Here is a 23,530-nt window from a genome sequence, read left to right as displayed (position 1 = left end):
CTTTTGTTTGATGATGATGTAGTCTTTTCTTTGCCCAGAACATGCCTCTGAAATTTTAACAAGGGTAAAGAAAGCATAATATAGAATTTAAGGTGAAGATGTCTTCTTTTCTTTGCCCAAAATATGTCATATTTGAAATTTAATAAGGGCGTAAATTGTAAATATAAAATAAATTTTTTTGCAAAAATAAAAACCTCATTAATTTGTAGCTGCAGAATTTAATACATCCTGATATATGACATTAAGAGTAAATACTCTATTATCAATCAAAAGTATGCCCTGGTGCTTTGTAGGTTAAATTTTAATTTTCATATATTTTTAAAAATCTGCAACGTGTTAGAGCGACATAGAGCTGACAACGTGAAAACACAAGTTGAGGAAGAAAAGGACTTGTCGAATGTTTGGCCTTAACTTTTGTTTATAGTTAACAATAGTAAGAATAATAGGAAATTGGCGTCTTTTAAATATAAAAGGCAACCGGGAATCGCTTAGGGATAGATAAATTCGAGGAATAAAAACGCGATGGCCATTATGTGTCCCTGTTAATATTTCAGAATCTATGAAATTATCATGTAAATTTTTGATAAGAAGGCGTACTTGCGTATAAGCCTCTGCTGAGATTCATATTACGAAGAAGCATTATTATTGTCCCAACTTTAAGATTTAAAATATAAGGAGGCATTGCTGATGGGATTTGAGAATGAAGAAATTTAATGGGCTAAGTAAATTCTCAGGATTATCGGTTTCTATAGAATCAGCGCTATAATATATCTTAGAATTTCCTGGTAGTTTTTGATGATTTCGTTAAATGAATTTAGGGCTATGTTATTTTTAGTGGTTAATATAATTTTTTTTGAAATAGGTTAATCACAGATATTTGTATTGCGTTTCAATATATTGAATTGATTAATAAAGTTTCTAATAATTAATTTAGGATTTCAATAGAATCTGAAGGGAGTAAAGGATTGTAATCATTTGATAAAGACTGTCCAACATTCAAAAGCCAAGAATTATACTCAACATCTTCAGAGGATAACCGCATATTTTCATTCAGATGGACAACTTTTAAATAAACACATAATCAGAAGACATAAGACACGATTCAATTATATCAGCTTTTGAACTGTTTGGAATGACAGGTAAATTTGCCAAAAATCGTCGCCCAATAATATAACTTGACCACCGATGGGAACTGTGTTTGCATTATATCTTTAAGTATATACAGCGTAAATATAAAAAACAAAGATGAGCAAAATCATTATTTTCTATAGATTGAACGATTAAATCAAAGGATGTTTTTGTAAAAAATTTAATTTAGAAATCAGTTCCATTGCTTCAGCTGTCTCAAGATCAATATTAAAAATATCATTCTGAGCTATTATAGTAGGAACAGGCAAATTAAAATTACTACAATGGAAACCATGGTCATGCATAACTTTTTCTATATCTGATAAGGCCATATTAATTGCAACAGAATCTGTATGGGTATGTGCGGTATATTCTATCTAAATTTTTCCCAGAGGTTATTTGGATGCTAACAAAAAATACAATTAAAGGCAAAAGATTGACACAACTGTATGGACATTAAAATGTTGACGTTTCTTTCATAAGTGTTTCCCACTCCTTGTCATCAACCAATCTTTTAAAAGCCGAATTTTTAAAAGCATTCAAAAAACTCTATTTAAACTTCTCAAATATTCAATTTCTGACGCCAACAACATGAAGTAGTAATAAACGTAGGAAAAATATTTTGCAGGATTTAGGATCAACAGCATCATCCTTGAAATTATATTATTTTGTCTTTGTCTTAGTTTCCACTTATTAGATTATATTATTTTGTCTTTGTCTTAGTTTCCACTTATTAGCACTAACATCATTTTTATTTAGTTCAAATCAGGCAGTTTATGTAGTATTTTTGCTAGCAGATTTTTCTATGCCTGACGTTATTGTCCTTCTATAAAATCTACCGGTTGATGAAATGGCAAGTGTATTGCTAATCGAATCATACAGTGAGATCGATGATGCATTCGATTTTTTAATAATTTCCAAATGGCCTCCTCACATGCACTTACATATCGGGCATTTGTATGCATTCTAATTTCATCATGAGATTTAAGCGAATTAGTTTTAAGATCTATACAAGCGCAATCGTATCCTTTGTAAACGTACTTAAAAATATATTTGCCGGATTTTATTTATGTATATATTTCAACATTTATGTGTGCATTAAACTTTAATAATAGATATTTGTACAAGGGATGACCTATCGATTATCGACTGGCTTACTTCCCACGTGAATATAACCCTTATCTCTACGTTGATAAAATGGATATCCATTCGCATTGTGTTGAGTATCTTTTTGAAAATCTTTCGGAATTTTTTTTGTACATGAACCATTTCCCATGCATGGTGAGTGAGGATTCAAAATACCACAGGGTCCATGTATCACAAAGTGACTTACAATATCATATAATCGGGGTTGGACATTTTTATCCGGGATTTCAACTCGAACAAAATTATTTTTACATTTAGCTGTTTCGCTTTTATTATTTTCGCGTAATATAATGAGCCGGTGAGCATGAGTTAATCCTCTCTTTTGAAACTCTGTGGTATAAACGTATGCCAAACATTTGCCAAATAAATCTTTTTTAATAATATCAATATGTTGCTGATTCTTATCTCCAAGTGGAAGCTAATAATTTAAATTATACAAAATTAAACCAATCAAAATTACGTGCAAAGGATTATTTAGATCTTATGGATCATATTTCAAAAGCATATAATACTAATTTTCCTATAGGAAGAGCCATTATTTTGCTTTCTTCATTTCAGGTCCTATAGAAACATTCGTGAACGATATCATGACGCTATGGCAATCGTTTCTAAGTTGGATAAGCCATAAATTTACATGCAATCCCAATTTGAAATTAAAGAAAATCTTTATAAAGGCCAGAACCCTTCATATAGAACTTTTATTAGCCAGAGTTTTTCATTTAAAAATTGGAATTATTACACGATATTATTAAAAAAGATTTATTTGGCAAATGTTTGGCATACGTTTATACCATAGAGTTTCAAAAGAGTGGATTACCTCATGCTCATCTGCTCATTATATTACGCGAAAATAATAAAAGAGAAACAGCTGAATGTATAGATAATTTTATTCGAGCTGATATCCCAGATAAAAATGTAGAACCCGATTATATGATATTGTAACTCGCTTTATGATACATGGACCCACTGGTATTTTGAATCCTCACTCACCAAGAATGGAAAATGGTTTTGTATAAAAAATTTCCGAAAGATTTTCAAAAAGATACTCAACACAATGCGAATGGATATCCGTTTTATCAACGTAGAGATAAGGGTTTTATTCATGTCGGAGGTAAGTAATTCGATAATAGATACGTCATCCCTTATAACAAATACCTAATATTAAAATTTAATGCACACATAAATGTTGAAACATGTATATCAATAAAATCCGTCAAATATATTTTTAAGTACGTTTACAAAGGATACGACTGCGCTAATATAGATCTTAAAATAATTCGCTTCAATCTCATGATGAAATTAGAATGCATACAAATGCCCGATATGTAAGTGCATGTGAGGCCATGTGGAAATTATTAGAAAAGCGAATGCTGATCGATCTCATGGTATCATTCGTTTAACAATACACTTGCCATTTCATCAACCAGTATATTTTATGGAAGGATAAGAATGTCAGGCATTAGAAAAATCTGCTAGCAGAAATATTACATTAACTGTCTGGTTTAAACTAAATAAAAATGATGCTAATGCCCGCCAATATTTATATGTCACTATACCATATTATTATATTTTAAGCGCTAATAAGTGGAAACCAAGACAAAGACTAAATAATATAATTTCAAGGATGTATGCTGTTGATCCTAAATCAGGCAAGAGACTTCTCTTATGTTTTGAATATTTGAGAAGTGTAAATAGAGTTATATTAAATACTTTTAAAGTGGCGGCTTTTAAAAGAAATTTATTGGTCGATGACAAGGAGTGGGAAACATTTATGAAAGAAGCGTCAACATTTTCAATGCCCATATAGTTGCTTCAATCTTTTGCCTTTATTGGTATTTTATGTTAGCAAGAAAATCCAAATAATTTCTGCTAAAAATTTAGATAGAATATTTCGCACATACCCATACAGATTCTGTTGCAATTAACATGGCCTTATCAGATATAGAAAAAGTTTTGCGTGACGATGGTTTCCGTTGTTGTAATTTTAATTTGCCTGTTCCTACTGTTGTGAATTTGTACGTTTAAGTTATATATTTATACATATATATATATAATTTATATATGAAATGTCAGTTAACTTTCACGTTATATGTATTTATACATATATATAATTTTATATACAAAATGTCAATCAAAGAAATTTAAAAAAGATTGGTTTTTTCCTTGTGGAGAAATTAATTATTGTCTTTGTGGAAGAAGAATTTTTATTGTCTTTGTCTTGATGTAAAATATGAAATAATAAAATCTTTGATGTTGCTTATTTATAAAATTGATTATTGAGAAATTATAAGTTATAATCATAATCGGTGAGATTATTGAGAAACAATATTATAAATTATTGAGTGGTATTTTATTGGTGCCGTGACCAGGATGAGACACCGAAAGTTGATGGCAAATGTTATGTTAAAGTATCATTTGAATTAAATGGAATTGGATGATGTTCAACTATTATGGATATACTGGTAAGAATTTTTTTTAATTGTAATACACAACGCAATGAGAGATATTTTATTGATTAAATATGAATAAATAATATTAGTGTAAAATATTAATTAATTTGAATAATTTTAGTATTTATATGATATTATTATGAACTTATTAGAATGCAAAATATATATATAAGGAGGGTGAAAATTGTGTTAATATTTTGATATTTTTTTAAAAATATAAATATGAGATATTTATGATTAAGAAATAAGGTATATTTATATGAGATTATTTTTATTGTCTTGTTGGAAGAGATTTTTAATAAAGAAATAAATGAGATTCAGAGACCTTTAAATTCTGAAATGAATTTAGGTATGAATATTAATTTCATTAATTAAAATTTCTTAAATGGAAATATAATGGTAAAAGAGTGGGGTACTTATTGGAATGAGTCCATGTAAATTTTTTGTGGAAAATTTAAATGGTAATATGAATGTTACTTATTGGAATGAGTCCATGTAAATTTTTTGTGAAAAATTTAAATGGTAATTTGAATGTTATTTAATGAAATTAGTACATGTAAATTTTTGTGGAAAATTTAAATGGTAATATGAATGTATTGAAAGAATTTAAAAAATATATATCAAATATGTATATACAATTTGGGTTTTTTTTTTAAAAAAAAGTGGGCATATGAGTTGGTTCATTCTTTTAGTTCAAATATTAATTAATACAATTTATTGGGATAATATTAATGAATACAGGATAATATGTTAAATATTTGGGAATAATATGTTAATGGGAAATTTCATTCTTTTAGTTCAAATATTAATTAATATAATTTATTGGGATAATATTAATGAATACAGGATAATATGTTAAATATTTGGGAATAATATTTTAATGGGAAATTTAATATGTATTAAATATTAAGTATGTAATTTTTGTTGATAAATATAGGGAATATATTTAAGGCATATTAACATGTGAAGTAAAAAATATTGTTAAATATAGGGAATATATTTGAGGCATATTAACATGTGAAGTAAAAAATATTGTTAAATATAGGGAATATATTTGAGGCATATTAACATGTGAAGTAAAAAATATTGTTAAATATAATGGTTAAAAAAAAATAAAATATAGAGAATATATTTAGAATTCAGTGGGAATTAAACATTTAGAGTAATTAAATGTTGGAAGAAAAGAAGATATTATCAATATTATGAAATTTTACAATATTTTTATATTTTTGTTTGTATAAATTAAAATTTTAAATTGTATTAGAATATATTTGTATTATGTTTATGTCACACAAATCATGTATTTTTATGTTTACCAATGTCAATGATTGATCTAAAGATATTACATCTTATTGTTTAAAAAAAAAAAATGAAAATTTTATAAAATTTTATTGAGATAAAGTCTTACATTAGTGATATATATGTAGCAAAATTATATTTATAGAGATTTTATGTACTTATTTATGATTATGTCTTTAAAATCATATTTTTGTTAGATTACTTTAAACAATTTTTTTGGAAAAATTCAAATTTTTATTGAGACAAAATATCGCATTGATTATATATATGAAAAGAAATTATATTTAGTGATGGTATATATTTTGACTATTAATTTTTGATGAAATATTTATCATTATGTCTTATTAACACCTGACTTGTTGGAAGATAAATATGGAGAAGTGGGAGAATAATGATGACCAAGAGCTATGACTCAAATGAAAGGATTGAAAAGATTATGGCAAAATGATATCCAATAAATGATGAGAATTGAAATGAAGGGGAAAGATTATATGAACATGAATTGAATATTATAAATTAAATTGAAAAATATTTTTGGATAATGTAACATGTGGTTTTTGAAGGGTGGGCGTGTTGTGAATTTGTATGTTTAAGTTATATATTTATACATATATATATATATAATTTATATATGAAATGTCAGTTAACTTTCACGTTATATGTATTTATACATATATATAATTTTATATACAAAATGTCAATCAAAGAAATTTAAAAAAGATTGGTTTTTTCCTTGTGGAGAAATTAATTATTGTCTTTGTGGAAGAAGAATTTTTATTGTCTTTGTCTTGATGTAAAATATGAAATAATAAAATCTTTGATGTTGCTTATTTATAAAATTGATTATTGAGAAATTATAAGTTATAATCATAATCGGTGAGATTATTGAGAAACAATATTATAAATTATTGAGTGGTATTTTACCTACTATAATAGCTCAGATATTTATAATATTGATCTTGAGGCATCTGAGGCAATGGTACTAATTTCTAAAAAAATTTTTACAAAAATCATCTTTTGATTTAATCGTTCTCTATTGAAAATATGATTTTGATCAGCTTTGTATTTTATATTGATGGTCACGGTGGTTCGGGAAAAACATTTTTTGTATAATAACCTAATGTGCTATATAAGAGGACGCAACCAAATAGTTTTACCGTTTGCAAAAACAGACATTGCGCTATTCTTTTAAATGGAGGTAGAACGATACATAGTGAATTTAAATTATCTATTCCGATTGTTGGTAACCCTGTATCTCGCATGAGTCTTCATTCCCCTGAAACCAATGTCATTAAAAGCGCCAAATTAATTATTATCGGCGAAGCCACAATGATGACTAAATACGCTTTATGCTGTATCGATAGATTACTTAAAGATATAATCAAACACAGTTCCAACAGTTCAAAAGCAGATATTATTGAATCGTGTCTTAAGTCTTCTGATTTATTAGTTTATTTAAAAGTTGTCCACCTGAGTGAAAATATGCGATTATCCCCTAAAGATGTTGAGTATAATTCTTGGCTTTTGAATGTTGGAGAGTATTTATCAAATGTTTACAATCCTTTACTCCCTCCAGATTCTATTGAAATCCCAAATTAATTATTAGAAAATTTATTAATCAATTCAATATATTGAAACGCAATACAAATATCTGTCATTAACATATTTCTAAAAAAATTATATTAACCGCTAAAAATAACATAGCCCTAAATTCATTTAACGAAATCATCAAAAACTACCAGGAAATTCTAAGATATATTATAGCGCTGATTCTATAAAAGGAAACGGATAATCGCTGAGAATTTCTGGAGTTTTTCATTCATTGTCAGTTGATCTATCCCCAAGCGATTCCCGGTTGCCTTTCATATTCAAATACGCCAATTTCCTATTATTCCTGCTATTGTTATCACTATAAACAAAAGTCAAGGTCAAACATTCGACAATATAGGCCTTTTTTTCCCCTGAACCTGTGTTTTCCCATGTTCAGCTCTATATCGCTCTAACACGTTGCAGATTAAAAAAAATATGAAAATTAAAATATTACCTACATAAAACCAGGGCATACATTTGAATGATACTAAAATATTTACTCTCAATGTCGTATATCAGGACGTTTTAAATTCTGCCGCTACAAATTAGTAAGGTTTTTATTTTTACAAAATATTTTTTATATTTAAAATTTAACACCCTTATATTAAAATTTCAGATATGACACACTTTTACTTTGGGAAAAGAAAAGACTACAACATCATCATCAAATAAAAGAAAACATCTTCACCATCCATAACAGTAAATTCTATATTATGCTTTCAACAGAGATATATTTTAGGCAAAGAAAAGACTACATCATCATCAAATAAAAGGCAACATGTTGATATAATTTTGAAAATATTTGAAACAGCTAAAATTTTTGATATTATAAATTTTATTATATTATTTTCTCTTTTTATATGGGTACAAATGTATGTGCGTCAAAACTCTATATTCGTCAAGTCTAAAAGTATAAACAATTATTATATTTCATATCTTTGTCTCTTTTTTATATTTCTTCCTTCTTTTACTCATTCTTTTTTTCTTTTCTTTGCTCCCCTAAAATCCGTCTCCCACCTTCAAACAGTGAGGGGGGGGGCGAACAGCAATACTGACTAGCGAGAGCTCTGGTGATAATGATGGGAAATCATTTTTTTAGAACTCCTTTATATGATGGTGGATAAATCAGAAATTTCCCCTTTATTTTTTTGATTTAGGCTGGTTTATCCATCATCAAATAAAGTGGATATTCGGATTCAAAAATCACATTAAGGATAAAATTCTGATCTCCCGTCATTCTGGCAGGCTTTCTGCTCGTCTATGTGAAGTGATATTTTTTTAAAAAAACTAACTAAATAATTGAAAGTATTAAAAATATAATAAAATACATAATTTATTTTTAAAAGAATATATATAATTTTAAAACTTAATAAATCATTTTAAAAAAATTCTAAAAATTAATATTGATCATGTATAGACTAAATGGGATAGAAAAACATTTGTAATAAAAAATATTATAACGATCTTACTATATATATATATATATATAAATGATCTAAATATAAGTGAATATATAAGCCTAAATGATAATTTAATTAAAATTTGATATATATTATTTAAATGCCTTATGTTATATAATAAAAATCAAAATATATTAGATAAAAAGAAGTATAACAAACAAAATGAGATTAGTGATATATCATATCAGATCGGCCTTAAAAATTAGTATACCAGAGCTCCAGGGAAATTTTTTAAAAAAGATATTCAAACTGGAATTTTGGTCCATGTTCCAAAACCTTGGTGCTAACAAAACAAATGCTTTGTATGATTGAGTAAATAACAAAAAGGCCTAGCAAAGAAAAGGTTGGCCAAGGTCAAGACAGCTTTTTGCAAAATATTTTTACGGGCCAGACCATTATTTTGCAAATTTTTTTAAAGATTAAAATGCTATAATATATGACGAGTTCCCTAAAATTATTACAAGCTAGGCTGGACAACTAATATAAAATTATTTGACCACGCCAAGCAAAATAATTAAACACCAGGCCAAAAAATATTTCAAAAATTTTCAAGGGTCAATTTCAAAATAAAATAATAATTTAATTTAAGGTTATATATTTTTAAAGTGTTAAAAGAAAAATTCAATAACCTCCACTGTAATTTATTGTAGAGACAGATTCATTTTCTGCATTATCATCATTATTTTCATGTCGATGATTGATTTGGTCATTAGGGGAATTAGATAACTGGATGTCAAAAGAAAACCACTCACATGAAAGTGGCAAATAAGGGAGCATTGTATCATGATGGATATAAAAAGAGTCTTCTGATCTATTATAGACTAGCAATTATGTAAAATTTTAAATTATTTTTATTAAGAAATACATCATTTATGTCTAAATATTTATAGCAAAATGGCTCTTGCTACATGCCCACAAAAATGGGGTAAATAGAAAATAAACTTATATCCTTATCTATGGTACAAATAGAATTCATTGGTAATTAGAAAAATATAAACTTATAACTTCATCTATGCTGCAGATAGAATTTATTGGGGTAATTAGAAAAATAAAAACTTATATCATGGGGCAAATAGAATTTATGGGCATAAATAGAATTAACTAATATTCCTATATTAAGAATACCTTATATTTTATAAATAATTTATAAAAACATCAATTATAATTACAGCCATTTTTATATCGAATATAACAAAAAACAAAAATTTAAAACATTAAATAATTTCAACATTTAGGTTTAAAATAAAATTCAATCACATTGCGTAAATATAGTTAGCGACATTTAATACAAAACCAAAATTTTTTCCGAGGTTTTTTTAAATATTTTCATAGTGAAAAAATAGTACCAATCAAGACACATATCGCACATGACTGATAAATCATTATTTAACAATATATTACATCCATGGCATAGCCATGAGTATATTTTTATAAAAATTTTGAAGTTTTTCCAAGCCTCCAGTATAAAATAGGTTTTCAGGATATCGATATCTACATCTTTATTTTCTAGGCATAGCATATTGATTGTTGTTTTAACTAGTATATCATCATTGCAAGCTAATATATTGTTTCCAATTTTCTCTATTGCGTTTAATATACATACTTTGTTTAAAATCTACACAGATTTTTCCATTTCTATGAGTGAGACATAAGCCTTAGGTTTCATTTCTGATAAAAATATATAAACATTTTATAAAAATGTATTACTGCCAAGATTATTATAATTGGTATTTTTTTAGAGGACTCTCGTAAAATCCGATAATATATAAAAATAAATCCAATAAAAAATAAATATAAAAACTTGAATTTATTTTATTCTATAATAATTAATTAATAAATTCTTTCTGCCAATTTGTGGTTTTGCTATTAAATAAAATAGTGAAAATAATTTTATATAAAATAAAATACCAAATACTATAATTTTAACAAATTTTTTTCTCTGAATTTTTCTTGATAAGCCTATAACTGTAAGATCCGATTTTTTATTGATAAGCCTATAACTGTAAGATCCGATTTTTTATGTCTTCCCAGTCTTTTCATCCTGGTCGGCAAATAGCAGGTAATTTGTGGCAGTGGTTAAGGGAATCGATTGCACATACATAATCTTTAAATTTAAATCTTAAAGCAGAACAATATGATGCTTGCTGCTCGGTGAAAAAATTGTAAAATATTACAGAATCCGAAAGTATCAAGGTAAAAAATATATATATTATATACGATTTTTTGACAGTTAATTTATTGATGACAATCAAATTTAATAATAAATCCAATATCTTTCATCCTTTTTTTATATTTTATTTGTAGGTAAATGCCAAGTTTTACTCAATAGTTGATTTAAATAAAGCTGTATCAACTTATGAAAAATAAAATTTTACCAATATTGTCATCTATAAGTCTGATCTACTCAAACCATTTTACACTAAGAAGCAGATGACACAATTCAAATATAAACGGACAACTTATATTAGTAAAAAATCTCTGAGCATTAGAAAAAATATCTAGCCTTACTAAAGAGTGTATGTTTAAATTAGTGATACTTCTAGTAAAAGTAAAAGCTACAGGATACCATTTAGCTATATGCGAATTTGATGAAAATCACACAAACCAAGAGCTAGGTTAGATTCATTATATTAATATAATTATATATTTTAATATATCTAGATGAAAAAACATTACAAATGTTTTACCAAAGCAGAGGAAATTGTCACCAACTAAAAAACAATTTGTTGAGCAATTTTTATATAAAAGGTAGTAAAGTCAAAATTCAGGAAGTCATTTTGTAACAGGTCAAATGATAACCTAGAGAAGTATTCACAAAATAGAGAATAACCTTAACAAGCCATAAACTAATATACATCTTAGTGTGAGTGATGAATTAAAACAGAAAAAGGGAGCATAGTTGAAATAATAGAGGAAAACAATTAACTGATGGGCATATTTTACCAAGATGCTAATATGTCCCACAATCTAAAATGCTATTCTGAAGTTGTATTTATTGATGCAACATACAAACTCAATAATCTAGGAAAATAATAATAATATTTAAGTTATTTTAATATATATATGTAGGAAAGGTAAAATAAATTATATATTATTTTAATTAAAAATTTTTAATATAGTGATATTATATGGCATTTTTCCTTTATAATAAATTTTAATGTAATGTAAAATATTAATATAAAATTTAATGTAATGCTAAAATTTTAATATAATTTATTCTTATAGGAATGGCACTTTTTATCCTACTTGTTAGAGACAGACATGGGCAATCAATCTGCTTTGTGGCTTGTTAGAGGGAAAACCTATTACTGTATAAAAAGTTGTTGTGATATCCTTAAAAAATATAATGATCTAGGCCAAATTAATGTCATTATAGGGGATAAGGATGCAAATAGGTAGGCCTTATTTGAAAGTTTTCCTAAAGCTAACATACAGATTTGCATATATCATGTTATGTGCAGCTTTAGGAGAGAAATAACTACCACCAAAAGAAATATAACAGGAGAGGATGTCATATTCATATAAGTTTTGAATATTTTATAAAAATTAATATATGCACTTCTGGTATGGAATATAACAAACCAAATCTTATTAATTTGAACCTTCCATTTGTTCAAAAATATTATGATACAAATTAGCATAATATCAAAAAAGAATGGGTGATTAGATTCCGTATGTCTGTGCCTCATTTTTACAATCCGGCATCTGCATTTTTTGGCTTTGGGGGGGGGGGGGATTTGTCCCCCTGAGTGCCGATTTAATGAATCAAAATCAAAAATTTTAAAAGATTATTACAAAATTTTCAACCTTAAACAGTTTTTGTAAAGATTTGTCAGATATTGTAAATTCAATGGACTTTGAAAAAAAATATAAAACAGTAATGAATTAATTTCCATGTAATGCTTGGCAAGAAAAATTTAGAGAAAAGAAATTGTTAAAATTATAGAAAGTAAGGATATAGTATTTGGTATTTTATTTTGTAAAATTATTTTCTATTTTATTTAATAGCAAAACCACAAAATTCGCAGAAAGAATGTATTGATTTCTTATTAAAGGATAAAATAAATTCAAGTTTTTATATTTATTTTTTATTGGATATATTTTTATATAGATAATCGGATTTTACAAGAGTTCTCAAAATATACCATATATTGCTAATACTCTAGGCAGTGAATTATTTTTATAAAATATTTATAAATTTTTATCAGAAATGAAGCCTAAGGGTCCATTCACAGTAGAGATCGACACGACAAACACAACATGACATTAAACGACAAAGCAGCTGATGTGTCGTAAGCCACATAGCATTCATAGTGGTTGCTGACAAAAAACCGAAAATAACGAGGAAACAGGAGGTTCAAATATTAATTATATCAGAAAAATTACTAAGACTAAATTCTACTATAAAGCTAAACTCAGAATGCAAACTATCAAATTAAATGCTAGGCAAACTAATCTTCGGATCTATATCTTTATTAAATAAAACTATATCAAATTACAAAGGTAAAAAATTAAAGGCGCAAAATATTATCATAATTTAAAAAGGTTTTATTACCATAAAAAAAAGGTTATCAAAAATTTAAAAGTCACAAAAATATAAAAATCGAAAAGTCATAAAAAAAAAAGTGTTTCTTTGTTCAAAAAAAAAATATAAACAAAAATCTTTGTCAGAAATGACTGACATTTGGTTAATTAAAAACTAATATATTTATATATTTATAAAATTGATTGATATTTCTACTAAAATGGGTATCATTTATGACATGCCACCCCTTTATGGGCTGTGGCACGCCAAATAACAAAAAAAATATAATATAAAAGGTGTCTGGGTGCAGCGGACCTTTTGTGGAGCCTTCAGGAGAGTAACTGATTCTCCCACAAGTCCATGTCATCTATACGTGTAGCTTCCGCAGAAAAAGCTGACGTCGTCGGCGTAGGTCCTTGAATGTTATCGACCGTTCGCGGGAGAATGTTGTCAATGGGGGGGTTTGACGTGCTGCTGGAACTTCCGCTGGAGGTACCATTCAGGGCACCCCTGTTGGCTGACGGCGCTTGTCGTATGGGAGCGCATGGAGCTGTCTCCCGCGTAGAGTCCTCCCCTCTCCTTCGATATTGCCTGGTTGATTGCCCAATAGTGTTGTCATTGATAGGGGCTAGAGGCGATCGCCCGTCTCTTCCTAAGCTTGGGCACTGGCTTCGAATATGATCATTGCTTCGACAATGGAAACATTTCTTGATACGGGGACCTCCAGACATCATCGAATTATCTAGTACCATCGTGGCTGGTATTGTCATACCGGTATTCTTGGGGATCAGGGTAATTTGAATGTAGCAGGACCCTAGATCCACTAATCGACTGGTAGTTTCCATTTATCTTATCGTCCGGAATATGTGGATATCAGCTGCAACGGGAGATTTATTTTAAATTTTTAATATAAAGTTAATTTACTTTAACCTCTTTTTTTTTTAAAAAAAAATTTTAAATTTTTAATATAAAATTAATTTACAAAATTTTAAATTTTTAATATAAAACTAATTTACTTTAACTTATTTTTTAAAAAAAAATTTTATGTTTAATAAAAAAAAACTATTTTTATACTCACGATTTACGGCGCAAGCATATTGTATCAAAACAAAAAAAAATATTCCTCTCAATAATATTATTATAATATCCCTTGGTGGGAGCGTCAATTGAAACAAATAACATACTTTCTAACTTATTCACGCGAATCCCCCAATAAAAATAAGTGAGGAAAAAATTTTGCCATCCTAAAACTAACAGAAAAAAAAAACTAAACTTTCTATTATTCTAATAAAAGATAAACATCTTTTCATTACATTTTAAAAAAAAAACTTTCTATTAATCTAATGAAAGATAAAAACATTATTTCATTACTTTGAAAACCAAACTTTATTTAATACCAGATAACATTAACACAATTTTTCCTTACACAAAAAAAACTTGCTATTCATTTAATAACGGACAATATACACACATGTTTTCATTACTTTGAAAATCAAACTTTATTTAATACAAGACAACATTAACACAATTTTTCCTTACACAAAAGAAAAAAAACTTTCTATTCATTTAATAACGGACAATATACAAACATGTTTTCATTACTTTGAAAATCAAACTTTATTTAATACAAGACAACATTAACACAAATCTTCATTTGACAAAACAGACAAAGACATTCCTTAACGAACCAAACCGAAAAAAACTTTCCATATCATTACCATGTTGATAAATTTATTAAACTTGTCTATATGGACCTATTTTTAATATGACCAAATATATTAAGAACCCGATTTTATTAAACTCATCTAAATTGAAATATGCTTTTAACTGAAAATGACCAACAACCTGTCTATATTGAACTATTTTCAATATGACTAAATATATTCGGAAACCGAACCCATATGTACCCCAAACAAATAAGACGCTTCTTATTTATCCCAATCTCATATGATCGTGATGCCGAACCACGGTCACCCCTGTTATTAACAAAATTTCACTTAATTTCGAACCCCGGTTCAATATGACCCGACCCTTTTCCCATTTGGTTGCTCGATTGTCGAACAATCGGGCCCAAACCTTTTGTCCCACGGCAAACCTTACCCCTAATTTTACTTCCATTGAGGTAATAGTCTTCTTCTTTGGTTTTAAGAAATCCAAAGGACCCCGTGTTCGCCTACCTAAAAATAACTCGACAGGCGTAACTCCCTCTCGATTACGAGAATTGAGGTAATATAATTGAGACATGTAAGCCTCCTCTTTATGGGCTCCAGCCTTTTTGATCCAATTTTTAACAATGGCTACCATCCTCTCAGCCTGTCCATTCGAGCTGGGATGATATGGTGGAGCTAGAATGTGTTTTGTCTGTGACTCAACACAAAACTGTTTAAAATCTTCGCTGACAAAGGCGGGACCCCCGTCAGACACTATTTTGTCCGGAAAACCGAACCGAGCATATAATTCTCTTAATTTTTTCACAACAATTTTTGTGGTGTATCCATGTACTAATGCATATTCTATCCATTTAGAATATGAGTCTACCACTAAAAAATATGTCTTTTTATCAAGATCAAAGAAATCGATGTGGATACGTTCCCAAGGTTTCTTTGATTTAGGCCAAACCTGCCCTACCTCTTTACGGGGCATAGGAGCACATGCATTACAAGGAACGCATTTCCTGGTAATCCGTTCAATATCTTTGCCCATACCAGGCCACCATACATATTCTCGAGCCCAAGACTTCATCTTGTCTCGACCTTGATGACCGGCGTGCAATAATTTCATAATTTTACTCCGTAATTTATAAGGAATTACGGCCCTGTTTCCCCTCATAATACAATCATCAACAATTGATAATTCTTTCTGTATTTTTTTATATGCATCATATTTGTTTTTCCAAGGTTTATCTCCTGTTAGACTTAATTTTATCTGACCTAGCACTTTGTCATTCACAGTATTGGCTTTCAAATCCTCCCAATTGGTAGGACCCCCTTTTAAAATATAAGACAGAGAACGCACTAAGGCCTTCTCTCTATCACTTATACTACTATTTATTTCCGGGTCTGCACAGTCAGAACCCAACCTGGACAAAATATCCGGCAAATGATTCTCTTTGCCCCGACGATATCTAACTTCCACGTTAAAACTTCCCACTAATAACAACCAACGTTGTAACCGGGGAGATAGCATTAACTCCCTATTATCCTTTCGGAATAGGTGGATTAATGGCTTATGGTCAGTAAAAATTTCAAATTTTTTACCAATCAAATATTCACGGCATTTCGTCAAACCGAAAATCACGGCCAAGGCCTCCTGTTCAATCACCGAATATCTCGTTTCGACATCCCTAAAAACTCGGGAAAAAAAAAGGATGGGTCTTTCCACAGCATCAATTACATGTAATAAGGCTCCTCCAACACCTTTGTTGGAGGCATCAACCGCTAAAATAATTTCTAAATCATTGTTGAAACAGACTAAAATTGGCTCTTCCCCAATTTTTCCCTTTAAAATTTCAAATGCTTCTTGTTGCTCTACTTTCCAATCGAAATGAACGCCTTTTTTTAATAACTCATATAACGGGGCAGCTACCTTCGCAAAATCCTCTATAAAACGATGATAGTAATTTACCATACCCAAAAAGGACTGCACTTCAGCCTTATTATTGGGCTGCTTTAAATTTAATATATTTTTCAAATTTTTTTGCAATGGCTTCACCTCAATCCCATTTATTTGATGGCCTAAATATTCGACCTCCATTACACCCAAAAGGCTTTTCTCTTTGCTGGCTCTCAAGCCTTTACCCTGAATTCTTTTAAAAACTTCCTCCAGACGATGGTTATGCTGCTCAGGCGTTATCCCTGTAATTAGCACATCATCCATGTAATAAAATACACCCTCTAGTCCCTGGAAAACGGACGCCATGGTTCGCTGAAAAATAGGCGCTGACACACTTAACCCAAATGGTAATCTACAAAAAGCGAACAGCCCTTTGGGAGTCGTGATCGTCAATAATTTACGAATCTCCTCCCTCAAAGGTAATTGTAAATAGGCGGACGAAAAATCAACCTTTGAAAAATATTTCGCTCCCTTCAACTGGGCCAAAATTTCCTCAATTCGGGGTAAAGGATATTTAACCTCTACTACCCATCGATTAACGGTTACTCTGAAATCAGCACAGAGTCTCAATTTACCATTTGATTTCTTAACCGGTACCAACGGGGTTGCCCATACACTATATTCCACTGGAACAATGATACCATCTTTAACCCATTGATCCAATTCTTCGTCAATTTCCTTTTTCCATTCAAAAGGGACTCGACGACACGCTAGGAAAATAGGTGCAAATCCTTCCCTTAATTTTATATCTACTTGATAATCATTAAGACAACCTAATTTGTCTTCGAAAATTATTTCATACTTCTTCATTAAACGAGATATATTTTCACTCATTTTATGTAATTCAGGAATACCAATAGCCACCACTGGGGTTTTATCAATGCTAATGTTGTTTTCAACCATTAATTCCGTGGACTTTACATACCAATCAGAATTATGGGTTGAATCATTTTGTTTTATGGTTAAATCCTTCCCTTCTATTTCACAGATATTTTTTAGAGCGTTATAAGCAATATTTTGGTCCTTCGGGTTAATTATGACCGAACCATTATGTAGGGCAAAAATATTCCAATAATTACTGAAAGGACCTAACTGAACAATCCAATCCCACCCCATGATGGTTTCCACATCTTTCTTTACTACCCATAAATCTAGGAAAAATGTGGTATCATGAAGAATTACGCCCAATTTAGTTTTTCCCAAAACTATTATCTCAGACCCATCAAATTGTCTGACGCACATAGATTCTTTCTCAAGCTTACCTTTAGGCCAATACTTAAAATAATTTCTTCGAGACATTATAGAAATGCTAGCCCCTGTGTCGAACAACATGTCAATATCCCTAGAGTCAACTCTTACGATAACTCTTGGACAAGGACGAGGTTCGACTAATCTTTCAGTCATTAAAATATCATATGTTTTAATTGACGGATCAATATTAATCTCATCTGAAACATCAGTTTCATGAGAATTCTCATTTGAACATAAATTCAACTCGGAATTTAGTGGTTCCTTAACAATATTCATATTGTTTTTTTTTATATAACTGGGATATTTTTCCCATCTGAAAATATTCATATTCCTTTCATCGGAATATTTAACAATACCCAAAGGATATTTCTCCCATTTAAATTCATTAGAATCTTTATTATTTTTATCATCATAAATTAAAAAATTTCGGTTATTATCATGGTTATTTACTTTATTATTTTTTTTCCATCCCGATCTCCTACCTACTATATGATTACATTTGCAATCATATAGTCAATTTTTGATACAGTTTATGGCTACATGTCCCGGTTTGTTACATTTAAAACACAAACGGGATTTGCCATAATTCGGTCGTAAAACATCAAATTTATTCGTGTTAGTACCAGAAATTTTTCTAACATTAAAATTTTCTGATGCCAATCTCTTTAACGGAAAACCTTCACGAAAATTTTGTTCTTTGACTACGCAGGTCTCTACCTTGTGACCCACATACCCACAACGGGTACATTTCAAATCTTCAAAAATTTTCTTATGACCTGAAAAGCCATTTTTTTCAATGGAAATATTTTTTCCATCTGTCCATGTCGGACCACGCACTTGGCCTTTATTACTATTACTATTAGCCATAACCAACGTATTCATATCCTGATATATAATCTTAATCATGTCTTTTAATTCTTTCAATTCCTGGAGGATAACTATAGATCTCTCCACACTATCCAAACGATCATCGTTATTATCTTTCATCATTTCCACCTTTTCAGGTCTGCCGTTCTTGATTTCATTTAAAATTCCATTTAAACTACTTTCCAAGACCGAAATCTTTTTCCAACAATCAGCCGACACCGGAGTGTCTATTTTCCAATTACCATATACTCTAGTCGCGCCCAGAGTACATTTTCCAAACAAAAATTTTATTGTAATATATAACACGTACAGTAGAACCAACAATAAAATTGTCACTACGGCATTATTTACATCAAATTTATCAACCATTTGATACAAACTTTGATAAGTAATACTCGGATACTCCGAAATTTTATCAAATACGCTAGGCTCAATATCAAAATTAAATATAAAGCCCATCTCATTATATGAAAAATTTATATTACCTTAAAACGGCCTTGTTCAATTTTTAAAAAATTTAAACAAAAATGTGATTGCGTTGTGTTCTGAGGTGAGATACAAAATATAAAATAAAATATTTTTTCTTTACCTTGAAATACCGAATAACCCTGGAATCTAAACAATCCTGGTGGTCTCGGTCACCAATGACAAAAAACCGAAAATAACGAGGAAACAAGAGGTTCAAATATTAATTATATCAGAAAAATTACTAAGACTAAATTCTACTATAAAGCTAAACTCAGAATGCAAACTATCAAATTAAATGCTAGGCAAACTAATCTTCGGATCTATATCTTTATTAAATAAAACTATATCAAATTACAAAGGTAAAAAATTAAAGGCGCAAAATATTATCATAATTTAAAAAGGTTTTATTACCATAAAAAAAAGGTTATCAAAAATTTAAAAGTCACAAAAATATAAAAATCGAAAAGTCATAAAAAAAAAAGTGTTTCTTTGTTCAAAAAAAAATATAAACAAAAATCTTTGTCAGAAATGACTGACATTTGGTTAATTAAAAACTAATATATTTATATATTTATAAAATTGATTGATATTTCTACTAAAATGGGTATCATTTATGACAGTTGCTACAAGCATATTTTATTTTTTTTAAAAAAGGTATCTAAACAACTTTTAAATTATTTCTAATATCCTTATATGAAAAGGAGAAAATATATTCTGAATGTTAGAAAAGAAGAGGAAGGAGAATTCTCATTACTATTCCCAAAACTTATAAATAATCCATCCTACATCAGTAGAAGAAAAATTGATGATAAGTTTATTTTAATTTTATTTTAAATAATCAAAATTGCTTAGATATTAGGGAACAGGATGTAACTATCCATCGCCTTTCAAGGGCCAGAAGAATGGTGGAATGCACCTTTGGTATATTGGCAACTAAATGGTGTATTCTTAATCGAGGGATACTAATATCACCAATAGCGAAACAATTATAAAAACTTATGCACTATTACACAATTTGGTTATTAATAAAGAAAACATAGATCTCCACCCAAGAATACTCAAGATCATAAACAAAATAATTATTTATGGAATCCTCAATCTATAAAAAACCCCTCAAAGGTTTCTAAAGATTTAGAGATGCCTTTTCTGAATATTTTTATAGAAATAAATTATCATGGCAATTATAGCTTTATAATTTAATAAATTTTAAAAATATTACCCTAATTTTTTTATATTGATTTGTAATTATTTAATAAAAAGAAAGTTTATTTATTTCTTAAATATGATTAAAATAATATAAAGGCTCTTCAAAGAAATAATAACAATGCAATATAATATTTTTGATTCATGATCACTTTCATAATTTAACAATAAATCAAAAATAATTTTAATAAGTTTTTTCTTTCATCTCTCAAATCTTTTTGTAGAGGTTTGCACAAACATAGATAAAATACAAATATATGTAATTACCAATGACTATTCATAGTGGCTTTTGCGACGCGACACGACATTCCCGCCAAATTTGTCGCATTTTACAAATCAGAGCGACATAACTACAATACGGCCGAAAAAGAAAATTAACAAGTAAATTTTTGAAACGCTATTAAAATAATAAATTATATATATATATATTAGAATATAAATAAATATTAAGTTAATAATTTTTTTAGAAAATCATTAAAGAAGATTTGATCAACTCCATCAGATACCATCAGCTGAAAACAATATTGAGACAAGTAATTAAAGAGTATATTAATTTGAGATATTTTTCTTTTGCAGTAGAGATGGCCAAATCTGCATGGAAAAATCTATGAGATTGATTTATGAGGGAACATAAAAACTATAGAGCCAGGGATTCAGTATACCAATTTGAAAAAAACAAATTCTGTTATATCTAAAATTGATGAAGCAAATATTGCTAGAGCAATGTATGAGCCAATGAATGGTAATGAAAATTATCAATATGAAGATGGTAAATATACTAATATTTGTTAAGATTTTATTAACACATAGCCATTGAAATTTCCTGCATAGAGACAAGTGGAGAAGCTACAATTTTAAGGAATGATTGTAATCATATTTTATATAAATAATATTATATATATTTAACATCACCTCAACTAGTATAGGATCAAATTTATCTTGCAAATAATTAATTAAAAAGAAGGATATTGATCATGGTAATTTGAATTTGTAAATATTTTTATTATTTTAAACTAAATCTATTTGAGCAAATACTTGAAATAGGAAAAATGAAAGAAAGAAGATTATCTACAAATTCTTGGATCAATGTCATGCTTGAGCAAACACTTGCAAAAGATGATCAGAAAGGGGAAATAAAAAGCTTATTAAAATTATTTTGAAATACTCTTCAATTTTGACAGTGACCAAGAAAAATAAAAAAATATTATATTGCATTGTTATTATTTCATTGGAGGGCTTTTATATTATTTTAATCATATTTAAGACACATATAATAAATAAACTTTCTTTTATTAAATAATTACAAATCAATATAAAAAAAATAGAGTAATATTTTTAAAATTTATTAAATTATAAAGCTATAATTGCCATGATAATTTATTTTAAAAATATTCAGAAATATAGAAACCTTTGAGGGGTTTTTTATAGATTGAGATTCCATAAATAATTATTTTGTTTAGAATCTTGAGTATCCTTGAGGTGGAGATCTGTTTTCTATCCAAGGCTCGATTAAGAATAGGCCATTTAGATGCCAATATGACAAAGGTGCATTCCACCATTCTTCTGGCCCTTGAAAGGCAATAATTATAATTTTCTTGAATATTTGTTAACTTACCTGTTAAATATGTAAAAATAAAATGAATAATATAACCTTTAAAATTTAATAACCTTAAAAAATTTATTTTCTTACTTTTTTTTTATATGTAAAAACTTTAAATTGTTCTTTTCTTTAGCCTTAAAAAAATATATTGTTTTATCATTACCTTTATAAGGTTTCATAATATAATATTTTAACGGGTAAGTATCATCATCCACAAAAATATGTGACAGAATGATACTTGTATTTGGTAGGTTTTTTGGTGGTGGAATATCTAAGTCTCCATTCTCAATCATTTTTGATAACAAAGAATTTGAGTACACACCTCCATCTGATTCACTGCTATAACTGCCTACAGCAATTACTATAAATCTACCTTTACTATCTACTAATGCTTGTAGTATCATGGAGAAATAATGTTTTTTGTTGTAATATAAGCTCCCAGAATTAGAAAGATTTTTAATCTCAATGTGTTTACCATCAATGACTCCAACACAATTTAGAAAGTTCCAAGACTTCTCAAATTGATCCGCAATTATTTAGAAGTCATTTAAATTAGGTGGTTTCAAATGGATATTTTCTAATACTTCAAATATTACAGTACATGTTGAAATAAGTATTTTTTGAATTTTCTATAATCCCATTTTATATGAATAGGCTAACTTGGATAGTTACATCCTGTTCCCAAATATCTAAGCAATTTTGATTATATAAAATAAAATAAATAATATAAACCCAGAGTTGTTAAAGTAGCGCGCTATAGCGAACTTTTTTGGTAGCTATAGCTAATAGCGGCTACTTTTTTTGTAATTATTTAATTTTTTAGTGCGCTACTTCTTTTGAAAGTAGCCAAGTAGCCGCTACTTCGCTACTTTTAAAAAATATAATGAAGGTAAGTGTAAAATTTTTATAATTTATTATTTAATTTTGAAAT

The 23,530-nt window shown here is 28.5% G+C and overlaps 1 protein-coding gene and 3 long non-coding RNA genes across 6 annotated transcripts in view; 3 read left to right on the top strand and 1 right to left on the bottom strand.

The window, feature by feature from the left end:
* Positions 1-23,530, bottom strand: part of LOC135925946 (periodic tryptophan protein 1 homolog) — a 32,808-nt gene that overhangs the window by 5,928 nt on the left and 3,350 nt on the right. For both annotated transcript variants that reach the window (XM_065461541.1, XM_065461542.1), the window contains exon 5: positions 9,703-9,894. In XM_065461541.1, the coding sequence (XP_065317613.1) occupies positions 9,703-9,894 (192 nt within the window). The remainder of the gene's footprint in view (positions 1-9,702; positions 9,895-23,530) is intronic.
* LOC135925948 (uncharacterized) lies at positions 13,082-13,395 on the top strand. The gene is made up of 3 exons (XR_010571765.1): positions 13,082-13,144; positions 13,185-13,239; positions 13,282-13,395. It is a non-coding gene; the product is annotated as an uncharacterized LOC135925948 (long non-coding RNA).
* LOC135925947 (uncharacterized) lies at positions 20,423-20,909 on the top strand. Its single transcript, XR_010571764.1, has 3 exons — positions 20,423-20,450; positions 20,498-20,608; positions 20,649-20,909. It is a non-coding gene; the product is annotated as an uncharacterized LOC135925947 (long non-coding RNA).
* Positions 21,329-21,762, top strand: LOC135927351 (uncharacterized). 2 transcript variants are annotated; one of them, XR_010572055.1, is made up of 3 exons: positions 21,329-21,380; positions 21,480-21,532; positions 21,576-21,762. It is a non-coding gene; the product is annotated as an uncharacterized LOC135927351 (long non-coding RNA). The 2 variants fall into 2 exon arrangements; XR_010572056.1 differs by having other exon boundaries at positions 21,467-21,532.

Source organism: Gordionus sp. m RMFG-2023, chromosome 3, assembly GCF_954871325.1.
Source record: "Gordionus sp. m RMFG-2023 chromosome 3, tfGorSpeb1-WG-v2, whole genome shotgun sequence".
Taxonomy (NCBI): domain Eukaryota; kingdom Metazoa; phylum Nematomorpha; class Gordioida; order Chordodea; family Parachordodidae; genus Gordionus; species Gordionus sp. m RMFG-2023.
The sequence above is the reverse complement of the archived record's forward strand: the minus strand, read 5'-3'. Positions and strand labels throughout refer to the sequence as shown.